The following is a 15,274-nucleotide window of genomic DNA, read 5'->3' as shown; positions in this document are numbered from 1 at the left end:
GAGGAAGACGGAGGATTCTGTGATAATAAATCAAATTAAGTTGTAATGAGTGTTTTTTTATTAATACAGCATTATGTAATTGGGATTTCACCTAAAATGAAACCTGCAACTCTATAGCCAAGCATGTTAGTAAATGATGCAGAAATAATATCGGTATACCTACAAATAAGGGATTATTTTGAGAAGGAGATTAAAACTAATACAATAAACGGAATTGTTGAGGTAATCCAGAAATCATAATGCAGAGTAATCTCAGACGTCCTCTCTGTATATTAAAGAAAAAACGGGGGGAAAGAATTGAAGGAACAAATAACTGAGGGAGAATGGTTTAAAATTTGTAAAACACAGTGCACGGCTACTGTAGCTCCAGGATTTGGAGAGAATTCAATTGAAAAAATGTGACCAGATTTCTATTAACTCAACCAACAGCCATGTTAGCCATCATGTGGATACTTGTGGAGATCTGGACACTCATATATTATGGTCTTGCCAAAAGATTACAGGATACTGGGATACTAAGATATGATGGGGTCTGACATGAGATACCTAAAACATGCAAGATACTACTTGTTGGGAAACAAGTATCGTCTTCAAATAACGGCAAGCAAATAAAAAAAGCAATTATGAGATGATGGTATAAAACAGAACAGATCAGAAGTGGCTGAGATATTTGTCATGGAAAAGTTGACACATAAATAAGTGCAATTTTAACAATATTAGGCCAATATTATACCATTCACACGTGTGAATTACAACTTATGGATCTACAAAGGCACAAACTATCTGGAGCTGAACAATATATTCAGCTGCAACATGCAACTTCACCAATAAATGGGGCTACATTTTTATACACTGTACCTTTAAAGCTTTAGCACAAGATTGTGACGACAACGTGATGTAAATAAGAAGAGGCAGAAACTCCAAAGTGGATGTGGTGTGGGCATTTGTTTGATTGTTTGTTTGACTTTTCGGGCGAAAAAACAGGTCAGAGCTGTGCCTCTGTCCTCGTTTCACCTCTCAGTCACAGATCACGAGCCCTTGACCGCTGCGCTAAAATAAACTCATTCTGCAGATGGAGCCTCATGACTATCTCTAAGGTGTTTTAGTCAACGTATTGTGGAGTCACCCATTGTCCGAGTGAATAACAGATTAATAACGTCCAAAGAGTATATCTGTCACATCACGATTACCCCCCTCTATGCTCACCTGATGTGACCCTGTACAGCAGGGATGTCAAAACTCAAATGACCCGGGGCTTAGATTTAATATTCCATCATGTCATGATTAGGATATTCATGGTGATATTTCAGTGAATTTTATATATATATATATGGAATGACGTATAATTCACAATATGAACATGTTTATGATGCTAGATAAAACTATGAATATCAAAGACAAACAGAAATAGTTTTAAAAAACAGGTAAATAATAACACAGACAACTGTAATCATAACACAAAACAAGCTTATATATATATTAATGTTTAAATTAAAGTGCTGATTGCAACCAAATGTCTTATTATAACAACAAAAATATTGCTATAGTCTATCACCTCACTGGCAGCTGTGGTTTGGCCGTGTTGTCATCATAACATTAAGTGGTGGGCCGCATGTAAGCAACTGGAGGGCTGTATGTGGCCCGCGGGCCACCTGTTTGACACCACTGCTGTACAGGGTCAGGTTCTGCAGACACAATCTGCCTCGTTGCAGAACAATAGTCATTGATACCTGCCGTCATCAGACTTTTAAAGTACTTAAATTACATAATATGTGTTACTGTATTTTCTTTATTGCGTCAACGTTAATGTGTGTTGTTTTATTATGGCCCTTGGGCATAATAAAGATACCTTGAACCATTTCAAAAGGTGTACCTAATAAAGTGATGATGAGTGTATATGTAATGTATGATATGATATAATATAATATAGTATGTTATGCATTGAAATGTTGGTAAGTGCGGGGTTTAGAGGAGAATGCTCCATAATGTGAAATAACCAGGATGAATCAGTAAATACCAAGTTATATAAACAGACTGGCATCCTAATCTCAACCTCACCCATATTATGCAGCTGCGGCATCATAGGAGAGTGCTGCCACCTAAAGGCCAAAGGCTGGCATTACAATTTTCTTACAATAAATCAGGTTTCAACAGCACTTTTTACAGCATTTGAGGTCTTTATTGAGATTATGACGATAAAAATAAGTCAAAAAGCTCTGCCGAGAATAGAAAAAAGATTTGTACAAGGATAAAAATATCTTATGTCACTTTAAAAGATTAATAATAATAAATATGTTGCTTATTCTTTAGATGAGAAGTCTGCTTGATGAGAAAGAAAGAAAGACAGAAAAAAGGCGCACTTACATTTTACTTAAATTATAATTCAACAAACAAAGACATAAAGTGTTGATTAAAAAAAACTACATAACTGCCTTTCCTGTACAATCATTTACTTCAAAGTTACAATCATTTATGGGGGTGAGGGTTCGGTGAAGGGAAATCAGATAAAGATGTCACAGCATTGCAGAGGTGGAGCATGACTTTGTGAGCCGTGAGTTTCTGCTGCACATGCTACATACATTTTTAGTTTTAGTTGTTGTTGTTTGTTTTTGTTAGTGTTTAAGTCTGCTGTCTTTGTGCCCAGAGTGTGTACAGTGTGTATCCAAGCCCTTATTGCAATACATGTGGGAGTTTGCATGTTTGCGTCCTGGAGGAACGCATGAGTGAGTACAAGGTTTGGCTGTTCACTTTACAATTGGGGGCCACGCGGCAGCCATTTTAGACGGGTACGTGTATGTAAAGAATCAGCTGAACGGTGGCTGAGTTCCATTTAGCTTCCTCAGTTTCAGGTCTGTGATCAGTAACACCCGTGCTTTTTCCTGCTAAATCATGTCAAGATGGCCGCTGTGAAACTTATTAAAGGTGGGGTGGGAGATCCTAGCTTGCTAGCTTGCTAAATCCAACAAGACAGTTGCAGCGACGTTATGACAGAAAAGGCGCCAACGACAGGTGTCGGTCGCAAACGAAAGACGTTTTTAAGGGAAAAGCTACTGCCAAGAAAAGGGCTGATGCAGAGCGATCCAAGACCAGTTTCAACGGTAGCGACAACTGAAAGCCCAGAAAGGGTTAAAAAGTGATGTTTCCACTAGACAGGTAGGTTAACCTTATGTCTGTGACCTTATTATTTGATGTTTTTCGGCATCACGTTGTCATTTGAGTAGTATCCAAAAAAAAAAACGTTAGCGTAACCGAAAAGTAGCGAAAGTTAGCGATGCCGCGCAGTGCTCGTGAATCTGTGATTGTTGTTGTCTGAAGAAAGAAAAGGGGCTTGGACTTTTTCAATTCAACTGTTTGTTCAGGATCTCCAACCCTACCTTTAATGCATGAGATAAAGAATGAGCTTTAATGGTTGCGTTTTAAGTATAGAGGCATCATGACGTTTAACGAAGGTCCCAAAAGTCTTATCTCGATGATGTCCAAGTAACTACTTTAACTCATTTCAATCTATACTGGATCCTACGCTGCCACATTAAAGGTCCACTGAGTAACACCTTGGCAAACATTGACTGTACTACTGTATTAACTAATAATCAAGCATTAGAATAAAATACATTTGGTTCTTCCAAAGATGTTTATGTGTAGTTTAGGTGAGGCCTTGCTTTGTGGACACGGCCATCCTGCTCTGCCAACATTTGTACAGCAGCCAAAATGGCCAAACCAGCCCGAGCCTCCATTTAGGGTTTTATTAAAGCAGAAGTTGAGCACGCAAACAGAGATAAATAACAACATTTCTGGCACGCAAAGGCCACCGTAGTTCCCTGACACACTTGGGGAAGGAAGCGGTTTAAATCACAGTCACACCAATTAGATACGACTGCGAAATGTTAACTGACGTTTAAATCAAGTGAGTAGTAGGCTTATATTTCACATTTACTTGGATTTCCATTTGCTATAAGCAGAGTCTCCCCCTGGTGGTTATTCAGTATATACTTGATTAGCTTCACCCAGCAAACCAGTAGTTTGTAGTTATGGGTCTTGAAAAGCGTAACTTCCTTTAAAGATTAAAGCTGAAGACCAAAGATTTCGCTTTGGCTGCTACGAGCACAAAACACCTGGAGTGACCAAGTAGCACATGTGGGTAACACGAGTCTCTTATGTTTGTCTCGCTGTATCAATTTGATACTAAGCTATTTGTCGTATAAGTAGTAAAATATGAGAGCAGTGCAATCATTTCTTTTATCTAAAGAATATTTCATGTTATAGATGCTTAAAGAAAAAAGAAAGTAAATTGCAACATATATTTTTAAAGTTTCCCTGAGTGCAGCGATTACTCAGTTAACTAGTAATGCTGGTTGTAATGTCAGTTTTAAAGGGCTTATGTGTTAATCTATGTACATGAGTGTGTGTGTGAGTGTGTGTCTTCAGTTGTGTCTCTTCATGTGCAGAGCCAGGTGGTCAGAGCGGGAGAAGGCTCTCTGACACAGCAGACACTCGTAGGGTTTCTGGCCCGTGTGCTTGCGATAGTGACGCGTCAGCTCGTCGGAGCGGGCGAACTTCCAGCTGCAGCCCTCCCATGGACAGTGGTAAGGCTTTTCCCCTGATGACATAAGAAGAATAAGAAAGTGAGTCATAAAATAAAATCATATCTCATAAACCAAATGTGGTTTCTGTGGTTTACCTGTGTGGGTGCGAAGGTGAGCCTTGAGGTGTGAGCTCTTGGTGTAGGTCTTGATGCAGCCTGGGTATTCACAGCTGTGGATGGCCGGCCTCTTCTTCCCCGTGGCCCTTCGCCCACGCTTCCCTTCCACCCCAGCAGGGGGCAGCTGGGGTCCAATGAGCATGGGCTGCTGGTGAAGGGGCAGGTGACCAGTTGCATGGCCGTGACTGTGACTGTAGTCACAGAATAACGTAGCGTTGTTGTTGAAGTTGGGCATGTAGCCGTAGTGTCGGGGGTCAGGGTTCAAAGCTTGAGTTGGCATGAATCTGCTGTCTGGGAGGGTCACGGTCATCGGGGGGTGCTGCTGGGAGTAGTAGGAGTTGTAGTCCCAAGATGTGACCTTACCGTGGTTGCCTCTGCTTCCTTGTGGGAATCCATACTGATCTACATCAGATAGACCGGGAACTGAAGTCCGCCCCACGTGGTCCTCGTCATAACCCCGGTGGTACAGCTGTGGCTGGACCGCTGTGGCCTGAGCAGGGGGCAGAAGCTCGCCGACGAGGCTGCCGCTGCTCGCCGGCACACACTCTGGGCCCGGCTGGCTCTCAAAGGTGCTTCCGTCTTGGTACGCTCCCACAGCATGACACGCTGTGTTTGGGTCTTGCTGTGGGAGCCGCTGATCTGTGTTTTCCAGGGAGGGGTTGAAGTCAGGCGAGGGGTTGCTCCAATCAGAGAGCAGGAACTCGATGTCCCATGATGCCCGGCTGTCATCGTCAAGGAGCTCCTCTGTGACTTGCTGAGAGGCCTGCAGCTGCTCAGTGCTGCTGGGTGACAGTTTGTTACTGAGAGAGTCCGGAGGCAGAGAGACGCCCTCAGGCTTCCAGACCTAGATGTTTTCAAAAAATAAGTGTTACAGAAGACATAATGTATGTTGCATGGATTATTAGAAAGAGAGCTTTCCTTCAGAGTTATTACACATTCCCTCCTTTGTTGTTCATTTGTTTTAATTTGCAATCTGCAAATCATAAAGTAATCAATGTCTTTAATAACATTGAGGGAGATGTTGGTACAACAAAAAGACTGCAGCCCACTTCACAAGTCATTAGAAAAACAGCGGGAACATTAGCTCACTTTTGTCCAAAGCAACAAGTGCATTTGTAAACCAGAGAAAAATTGAAGTGTAAATACTGTAACTTTCTTTAAATAATTGAAAACATGCCTTCATAAGCATATTAGAGTATGGTTCCTTATCAAGTTGGGAGGCCGTGGGTTATCAAAGTCTACAGACAGAAAATTGACTTAACACTGGGTTTCTCTTCTCTTCTCTAATATCTCAGGACATTTTCCCCAAGTCAGGTGTAAAAGCTTACCTTTTTTTGGACTGATCGCAACAAATGGAAAAGTACATTTCCACTGTGTAAAGAGTAAATTGTGTGTGAAATGCACAACTGACCAAAATCACTGTTACATTAATGAGATTCTCATATTTGAATCTGTATGTCTTGTTTTTGACTCCAGCTCAGAGACAACAGTTAGCACTGGACACTATTTGATTCTCGTCAAACACAAGTCGAGCTGAACGTGATACTTACTTTCATGCTGTCGGCGGAGTGAGCGATGCTGGAGAAGGAGCTGAAGGACGGGAGCGCGGCCTGTGTAACAGCCATCAAGCACTTTGATCAACAGTTATTTAACAGTAGTAGAATTTTTTTTTTCTTTTTTTCCTTTTTCTTTGTCTTTTTTTTCTTTTTACATGACCGTCGTCCCCTCAGCTAACAGAAGGTCAAAGCCAGGCGCAGTCAGTAGGTCGCTCATTAATTACAGTCCACACTTCAGTGCTGAAAGGCCTCACAAACTGACAAAACCCCTCGTCTCCATTCCTCCTCTTGATATCTCTCTCCCTCCTCTTGCTTGTCTATCTCTCTCAGCCTGCGAGTCATCCTTCAAATCTCTCTTTTTCATGTAGGTTCTGACCGTTAAGAAGGTGGAGCGTAAACCAGACCATCTCGACTGCTTACGTGTGTTTTTCTTGCTTTAAGACTGTTCTTTTTGTTTTTTACAATCGCCAACAACTCTCTTCTGTCTCACCTCCACTCTCTGTCTTCCTGTTCTGTGGCATTCAGAGCAAAAACAATGTGCAATTTATTTTTTACCAAGAAACGATATAGTGTTTATAGTGCAATTATAAAATTATTATTAATGAAATTACTGTTCAAATCAGGGCTGAATGCACCAAAACTGAGGCTAACGTAACACTCCCTTTACAAAGGAAATACATCATATATTTCAAACACTGATAATTAATACCAAACATCGAGGCCAAGTTAATATAATCGAAGAAGAACAATGGATACGAACAGATATTAAAAATGAGTCTGTCTGTTAGTCAAAATTATTGAGTTAGTTAGTAAGCAAAGTTCTTTTGTCTTCACATTTAATTTAGTTAATTAAAAATGTCAACGTAAACGATGATGACTATCACCATAAATTGGCTTTTGTGATCATGAAAAAACTAACAGATTTTAATAGGAAAGGTAACTTCATTCTGTCGGTTGTATCGACTTCGAATAAAGTCAACAGAGGAAAAAACAAAACGCAGAAAAGTAGGAAAATTAAGACAAAATAAGAGCCTAAATTAGAGACTACCAGTACCAGCTTCTACAAAATCTACAAAAGTATTAAACCACTATTTTCTTCATTAAACTAATAAAAAGTAATAAATTAAATGAATGTGATGGGTTACCCACTGACAGGACTGGATATAATATTAATTATGGCTTGCAGACATTCACTAGCAGTGTACAAAACAAACACACACACACACAAACACAGGTGTGTGTATCAGGAGTATCTGATACACATCACAAGCCTGAGTGTGTAACCTATCTTGTTTATATGGTGACATTACGGCCCATAATTTTAACACGTGTGCATGCACACACGCAGATCCGATGCAGAACGTCTTCCCACTGACAAAGTGCAGCTCTGACTTCTGAGAAGACCTGTGTGTGGGAGGGGATTATATTCTGGCAACTGTTTATCTGTGAACGCGGGGCAGACACGGGCTGCTGTCTTCTCACAGATAATGGAGCCGTGACTGCTGCTGATCCCCGATGGCCCAGCAGCCCACAGATAAAGACAGTCTTTCTGCCCCCCTGAGAGTGACGACTGTGTGAGACATCCACGTCCACAGGCTGAGAGCTAGTGGAGGACACCTTCACACAAGAGCCTCTTTATTTAAAGTTCATACAAAACCTGTATGATGTGCTTTTTTTTAATGATTAAACTAAGTAACACTGCAATAACATTAACTTCAGGGCCTTTTCCATTTTGTTTAGCAGTTAGCAGAATTTAAACAATAAAAACAACTAGAGAAACTAAAGTGATAAACCTGGACATCGGACAATATGGACACACACGCCACAACCAATGTTGTCCCACTTTTGTTTTACAAAACTGCCAATTAAGTGTAATATTATTGTATTATTGACTATTTACAAGTGAAATTGGGATCAGTTACTTAATTTACATTCATTAGCTTTAAATTTTTCTTTATATATGTATACATATACATACACACACACACACAAATAAATGTATATATATATATATATATACACACACACACATATATATGAATATATATGATATATATATATATATACACATATATATATATATATATATACATATATATATATATATACATATATACATATATATATATATATACATATATATATATATATATATATATATATATATATATATATATATATATACGAACTGTTCTCTTATGACTAGAAGTAAGTAACCATACTTCTTATACAGTCCCTGACAAAAGTCTTGTCACTTATCCATTTTGTAGAAAAAACAGCTCATAACCTACCTTTAAATTAATCCATTGGTTTTAGAAATGGCTCATATGAAAGCTAAAACCCTCCCAAATCATGTTCAATATACTAAAATAAATTTGCTTCACTGAAGAAAGATTGATCATTTAATGAACACAGAAAGGTCAGATTTTGGTAAGACAAAAGTTTTGTCGCCTACAGAGAGTAATGTGAAAATTGAACAAATAATTTACTTCAAATACAAAAATATGCTGCATAACATCAGCAAATTAAGCAGTGGTGCTGTGAGATCCATATTTAATATCTTGTATGACTTCCATGAGCTTGCAGGACTGCATCCATGCAGTTCGATAATGATTCATACAAGTCATCAGGAATAGCTAAGAAAGCAGTCTTACATGCCTCCCAGAGTTCATCAAGATTCTTTGGTATTGTCTTCCATGCTTCCTCTTTCATTCTACCCCAGACATGCTCAATGATGTTCATGTCTGGTGACTGGGCTGGCCAGTCCTGGAGCACCTTGATCTTCATCGCCTTGAGGAACTTTGATGTAGAGGTGGAAGTATGCGATGGAGCACCATCCTGCTGCAAAATTTTTTCTTTTATGTTTGGGAATGTAAGAGGGAGCTAATACTTCTTGAAATTTTAGGCTATTGATATTGCCTTCCACCCTGCAAATCTCTCACACACCCCTTTACTGGATGTAACCCCAGACCATGATTTTTCCACCACCAAACTTAACTGTTTTCTGGGTGAATCTCGGATCTATGCGGGCTCCAGTAGTTCTCCTGCAATATTTGCGGCGGCAGTGATGTAATTCAACCGTAGATTCATCTGAGAAATCCACCTTCTGCCACTTTTCCAGCGTCCATCCTTTTAGCAGGCTGTGGGCCTTGGCAAATGCCACACATTTTTTTAATTGCCTTTTGTTAAGTGATGGTTTCTGGGCACAGAGGCCATTTCGAGACAGAATTCTACGAACTGTTCTGGTTGACATGGGGACTTGAGGTGACCAGGCCTGGTGAAGCTCTGCTGCAGTGGAAAAGGGGCTGGCCTTGGATTTTCGAGCAGTTGTCTTGCAGGGTCTGCCGGACCTGGGCTTGTCAAAAACATCTCCAGTCTTTTCTAATCTTTTTCTTACACTTTGTATTTGATGCTGAGACACATTGAAGTTGTCAGCCACCTCAGCAGTGGATCTGGTCTTCAGCCTCTTGATAATCAACGCTTTGGTCTCAGGGTGAATCTTAGGCATGTTGTCAGAGGTTAAGTTGCAGTTGAAGTGAAAGTCTGGTGTGATGGGGTTCTTTTTATACACACCCGCTAATTGATTGATCAATTATTGATCACAGGAGAGGCTGTAATCTAGGATTGGGTGCATCATATGACAAGGCGACAAGACTTTTGTCTTTGCAAAAACTGAATCAGTGGGCTTTACCAAGCTGTGAACGTTAGAATGCTTTTCAGAAGTTTCATTTGGCACCAAAACATTACTTCAAAAACTGTTGGGATTAAAATTAGCCATTTCTTGTAAAAAAAAATTGATTAGACATATATTTAAGGGGCACTTAAGGTCAACTTGTACCCAGGCGAAAAGACTTTTGTCAGGGACTGTACTCATTGGGTCAATATCAACACAGGTCAGTCCATCTTCAGCTCCCTCTAGCGGTCACATTATGTCACTGCGTCTCTGTGTTTACAAGTGAATGTAAAAAAGAAAGCCTACTAAACTGTTTTTAGACGAGCAAATTCTAGAAAGAACATAAATGTTTGAAAAATTGTCTAAATTCAGGAGGAAAAAAACCCCAAAACTGTCCACCATATTTCCCTGCCTTCACGTAGAACGACTCGCCGTTGCCATAGCAACGTCACGCGCAGTCGGACCGCAGGAGAAGTTGGCAGCAGGAATCATCGGCTCAAACGTTTACGAACGACTTGTGACGCGTTTCGGTGAGTTTCCCCTGTTCTGAGATAACTTATGTGTTGTTTTTTTCTTCTCTAGTACAATAATTTTGATTTTTTTTTTTAAAGCTTAATCATGCCTATGTTGTTGTCCACCCTAGAAAAAGTGCACTGTTGGCTAACCAACCTGTATGAAATCTGCAGCCATTTTGAGAGTGGTTCACAGGAGGAAAATCACACGTGTTATTAATCAAAATGATTGATGGCCACGTTCCATTTAGTTTCCCTAGTGGGAAGGGTGCATGCCGGCTCATTGTCACCCTGTGGAAATACTGATTAGTGCTGAATATTAACTATTTGTATAGCACTTTTACAGAAGAAACATAAAAATACTGTTTAAAACATCAAGATAATATAATTATATGAATAAAATAATAAATAAATACAATAAAATGGATCAGGACTGAGACCTGATAAAGGCAGAGAGATTTAAAGAAGGATAGGAGGACTTTTAAACAACACCACCTCAGCCATTATCTCTTGTTTTTACACAATCTACTGAACTGTTGCTCTCAGCACAGGAGCGATAATATCTAAAAACACATGTATTGTGGGCATTGTGTCTTTGAGTGTACAGATGGAGGCGTCCTCCTCACAGAGCAGAGGTAGTGGCAGGGGCCTGTGCAACAACGCCAGGCCTGCTCCGTACAGCAAGGACACCCAGGACATGCTCAGATGTGAGACGATGCACCTACATGTATTGATTATTCTGGATTATGTGGAGGGGTTAGGTGAACATCATACACAGAAGGAGGAAGTGATGGAGCGATATCACTGTTTTTGTTTGTTTCAGATAACGATATCACATTATGTGTATCTATCTATTGATAAAGATTTCAGTCTGATACGGCTCAACTATGCTCTTAAATCTACTAGTGAGACAGTAGTTTATGACTCATCCACACACACCACTCCCTTTCCCAATGGTGTCAGGGAATTATGGTGACCTACACACAAGCCACAAAGGATGTCATTTTGTTTTGTTTGCAAAGTCATTTTTTTGCTTGAAATGATGAAAAGCTCAGGCTGGTTTGTCTGTTTGGGCTGCTGTAGAAACATGGCAGCACAAGGAACCCAAACGCTTTTTATTTTAAAGACGTTACACACTTATACAAACAAACGTATGAGTTGTATATTCAATTTCTGCCAATAAACTCTTATAAATGTTACACACTGGAGCCTTTAATGACAGTTGTTGTAGGGACATTTTTCTCACCTGTCCATTTCCAGCCATTTTAAAACGGATAAAACAAATATTCTGGCTGCATAAAAGAGGAAATAAACAGCCCACATTATGCTTTTTATGTATATAAAAAGAGACTTTGCTGTTTTGTAATTTTCCTCTATTATCCTTAAATAAGTCCTCATGGCTGACACGTTAACTGCAGCATGGCAGTTGTCCAGTCCTTATATTCTTGCTTTATCTATCACGTTACATGCATAGTGAAGCAGTAATGTGATATATAAGTAATTAGCCATAATGGATTTTACCCATATCGATACTCAGTATTGCATCGGGCCATTGTTAGTGTGCACATTTCTGTGTGTGCAGGTAATTAATAGTGTTTTGTCACTGTCTGTCTGTTTTACTTGCTGTTGTCTTTTGTTTCATCACACTCTTTTCCTCTGCTCAGTAATGATGCAGGAGTCACGGCTCAGCAACCTCCAGAGAAAACAGATCAATGAATGTCTGAAAAGTAAGTTTGAGGGCCTGACGATGAGGGATTGGAAGGTTTGGTTATTACTCAAGTATAATAATCAAGTGCAGATAGAGCCTAAGACATACTGTATATACCATATATTGACAATGTTGCTAATAGTAATTATAATAATAGTGGGCCCAGATAGATTCCTTGCTGCACTCCACCCTCAACACACTGTTTAAAATCACTTCTATCGCCACATTAAAAGCTTTTCCTCCACAGATGGAGCAGCTTTGCCACTGGTTCCTGAACACACGTCACCAACCACTCCCGCTCAGCCTAAATCCAGTAAATCTGTCCACAAACACCTGCCAGGCAAGCCTCAGAGACGCAGCGCTGAGTCATGTCGTTCTGGGAACAGCTACGTCAGAGAAAAGTTCTGGCCCGTCCCGACCAGTATGTTCTCGGAGAATAATGCTTTTACTAGTGTTGCACACTTTTGTTTTTTCATTTTTTTTTTATATTCTGCAACATTGAGTCACAAACCTTTTGTTCCACTCTGGTTCCAGGAGACTTGGAGAAGGAGAAGAGGAGGCTTCAGCATATGATGGCAACAGGACAGGAAGAGCCCACAGCTGCATCTTCCCTAAATGCTCCTACATGCTGGCGCTCAGGAGTGATGGAGGAGAGAGACCGGTACCAGGAAGGTGAGACTGCCTGCACAGAAACAATCGACACAAAATATTCCCCATTATCACAAAAGCAAACCACATTTGAATTGAATGGAATGACAGGGCATGACAATCATGTTGATAGTCTTGTTTCTCTTTATTTACCAAGTCTAACATCAGCCTGTTTGTCTCCTGCAGTTCTGGACGAGATCGAGGAAAGGCGACAGTTTCTGTCAGAAATGGCTTCCCTAGGTCAGGAGAAGAAGTACATGAGTATCATCAACACTGAAATATCCCAGGTAAATATGCACGGTCCAGGCTGGTCTTCAGTACATCATGAGTTTTTACCACTTAGACTTATGAACAAAACAATAATAGCACTGTAAATACACTCACTGTGGCAGGAGCAGCGCCCACTGTGGCCTCCTGCTGCCTCAGGATTCAACGTGTCATGGATTCTGAAATACGTAGAGCAGCCTGTCTGGCATCAACAACCAAGTCACGTTCAAAGTCACTGGAATCCCCTTTTTCATATGTGCAGTAACAAGCAGTTGAACATGTGTACACAGGGTAACTTGTAACAAGTGTAACTGAAGCATAATCTTTGCTAAAACAATCAGATTTGATGCGAATACAGTTGATTATCAATGCTATTCCTCAATCACAGGCACACAGCACACTCACTTACTGCAGGATACTGTGCATCCCATCACCACATACCATGGAATTACAAGAACTGGACACCTCGAAAACAGAGACACAGGCATTTATAGAACTTTATATTCTATATATTTAATTCAGATTTTAATTTCCGTAAAGCCGCCCAAATATGAACAAAATGGATATATTCATATATGACACAGTTTTTTTTTTAATTATATAGAATTTAAAGGTCATTCGCATTAATTCCCAAATGAAAGTTCATCGGGAATTGTCCTCCCCTTTGCAGCCATAGGTGTACATACTTAAGTGACCAGTGTTTAATCCTACAGAGCAGATCTATTGCACTTTAAATAGAGCTCTACAAGACAAGAGTTAGATCTATTTTTTTTCTTTTGTCACCGAGCTCTGAAACTTGTCTTTGTGTCTCAACCCAAATCCAGAAAATAAGAGAACTGGAGGCTCTGGATAAGGCCCACAGCGACGTCCAAAAAGAGGGAACAGCGTGCACCACGGACGACACATAACAGTGGAGACCAACTGCTGGTCGTTACTTTAAAATCATGACGTGTCCTCTAATAACACAGAGGACATGTCATCTTCATCTTTGGCACCTGGTGGATTTCTTTTCCTCAGATCCAGTTGTATTTTGTTTAAGCTTGTTAAAACAGTCTGATGTCCTCTTGGGAGGAGGATGTGTCTGCAAAATAAATCAAAACAACCTACTGTACACAAACTCCTAAAACAAAACATAACATACACCCGTACAGTTGAGGCATATAACGGTAGTAAAGACGAAACAAAAAGGTCAGAATGTGAAAGTGTTAAACTCACAGGAGACAGCATAATCTGGTTGGATTAATTTATTTTAGTCCTCTGCCTTCCAGTGTCAGTATCTCGGATAAAATCCTGCTGCTGCGTTAGGACGATGCTACTGTACAGAAGAAGCCCTTGGATTCAGCTGGAGAGGAAGACGGGCACAGAGCAGACACACAGTGGACTTAACCATTTACAATGGAGGACAGACAGACAGACAGACGCTCTACATGACAGAACAAAACCAGGAGTCAAAACAATACAGGTTTTATGAAGTGAGCCGCAAAAAATGACACCAACTAGACTATGCAAATTAAATAAAATGGCAAAAAGGCAGTATTACCATAATGTCTCTTATCCACGTTTAAAGGCAAAAATACAAATGAAGAAAGGCAAAGTATATAAATTAATGATTGCATATTCAGGTTTCCTCCCAGTGGTTAAAAATGTTTTTGTCTGCAGTTATTAAAATGCTGAATATTTGACTCATTCGCTCATATTCATTATTGCATGTGTGACCTTTTCATATCAATGAAATAATTTAATACTAATAAAACAACAACTCACATTTCCTACAGTTGATCAGTTTTGAATCCCACTCTTGTTTCCATTCACAGTTACTGTATAAACCGTAACTGTGTGTGTGAGAAGGTTTGAACAAACAAATCCATCACAGAGGAACAAACAAACAATTGTGATATAGCAGCTAAAAGAGCTTAGGTAACCATCGCTGATGACATTTCAAGGGTGGATGTTGCAAATTTGAATGCAGGATTCATCTATTAAAAAATACTAGTACCACAGGCTCAAACCAGATGTAACATAAAAACCTCTAAAGGCTCAATTATTGTTCTACGACAAAATGAGAACTATTTTCATCATCAATGAATCCATTCGTTGATGACGTTTTTTTTTTATTAATTCTGTAATTTCAGCCTCTTAAATGTGAATATTTTCTTGTTTCTTTGCTCCTTTACGACACTAAACCCTCTTTGGTATCTGGACAAAACAAGA

General features: G+C 39.8%; 2 protein-coding genes across 4 annotated transcripts; one reads left to right on the top strand and one right to left on the bottom strand.

Moving 5' to 3' along the window:
- Positions 1-2,349: 2,349 nt before the first annotated feature.
- klf1 (Kruppel-like factor 1 (erythroid)) lies at positions 2,350-7,966 on the bottom strand. Its single transcript, XM_044029396.1, has 3 exons — positions 6,250-7,966; positions 4,679-5,543; positions 2,350-4,597 (listed from the first exon to the last, which is right to left on the bottom strand). Exons 1-3 carry the CDS (start codon positions 6,322-6,324, stop codon positions 4,422-4,424), a joined length of 1,116 nt encoding a protein of 371 aa, XP_043885331.1. The 5' UTR covers positions 6,325-7,966; the 3' UTR covers positions 2,350-4,421.
- A 2,276-nt stretch (positions 7,967-10,242) lies between these two features.
- On the top strand, positions 10,243-14,848 carry lg6h22orf23 (linkage group 6 C22orf23 homolog). Of its 3 annotated transcripts, none has more exons than XM_044028290.1 (7): positions 10,397-10,458; positions 11,048-11,147; positions 12,105-12,167; positions 12,396-12,569; positions 12,683-12,820; positions 12,983-13,083; positions 13,888-14,848. In XM_044028290.1, exons 2-7 carry the CDS (start codon positions 11,048-11,050, stop codon positions 13,969-13,971), a joined length of 660 nt encoding a protein of 219 aa, XP_043884225.1. In that variant the 5' UTR covers positions 10,397-10,458; the 3' UTR covers positions 13,972-14,848. The 3 variants fall into 3 exon arrangements, with proteins under 3 accessions (XP_043884223.1, XP_043884225.1, XP_043884224.1); XM_044028289.1 differs by having other exon boundaries at positions 10,400-10,458; positions 11,041-11,147; XM_044028288.1 differs by lacking the exon at positions 11,048-11,147 and having other exon boundaries at positions 10,243-10,458.
- The last annotated feature ends 426 nt before the right edge of the window (positions 14,849-15,274 follow it).

This window comes from Solea senegalensis, linkage group LG6 (assembly GCF_019176455.1).
Source record: "Solea senegalensis isolate Sse05_10M linkage group LG6, IFAPA_SoseM_1, whole genome shotgun sequence".
NCBI classification, from domain to species: domain Eukaryota; kingdom Metazoa; phylum Chordata; class Actinopteri; order Pleuronectiformes; family Soleidae; genus Solea; species Solea senegalensis.
The sequence above is the reverse complement of the archived record's forward strand: the minus strand, read 5'-3'. Positions and strand labels throughout refer to the sequence as shown.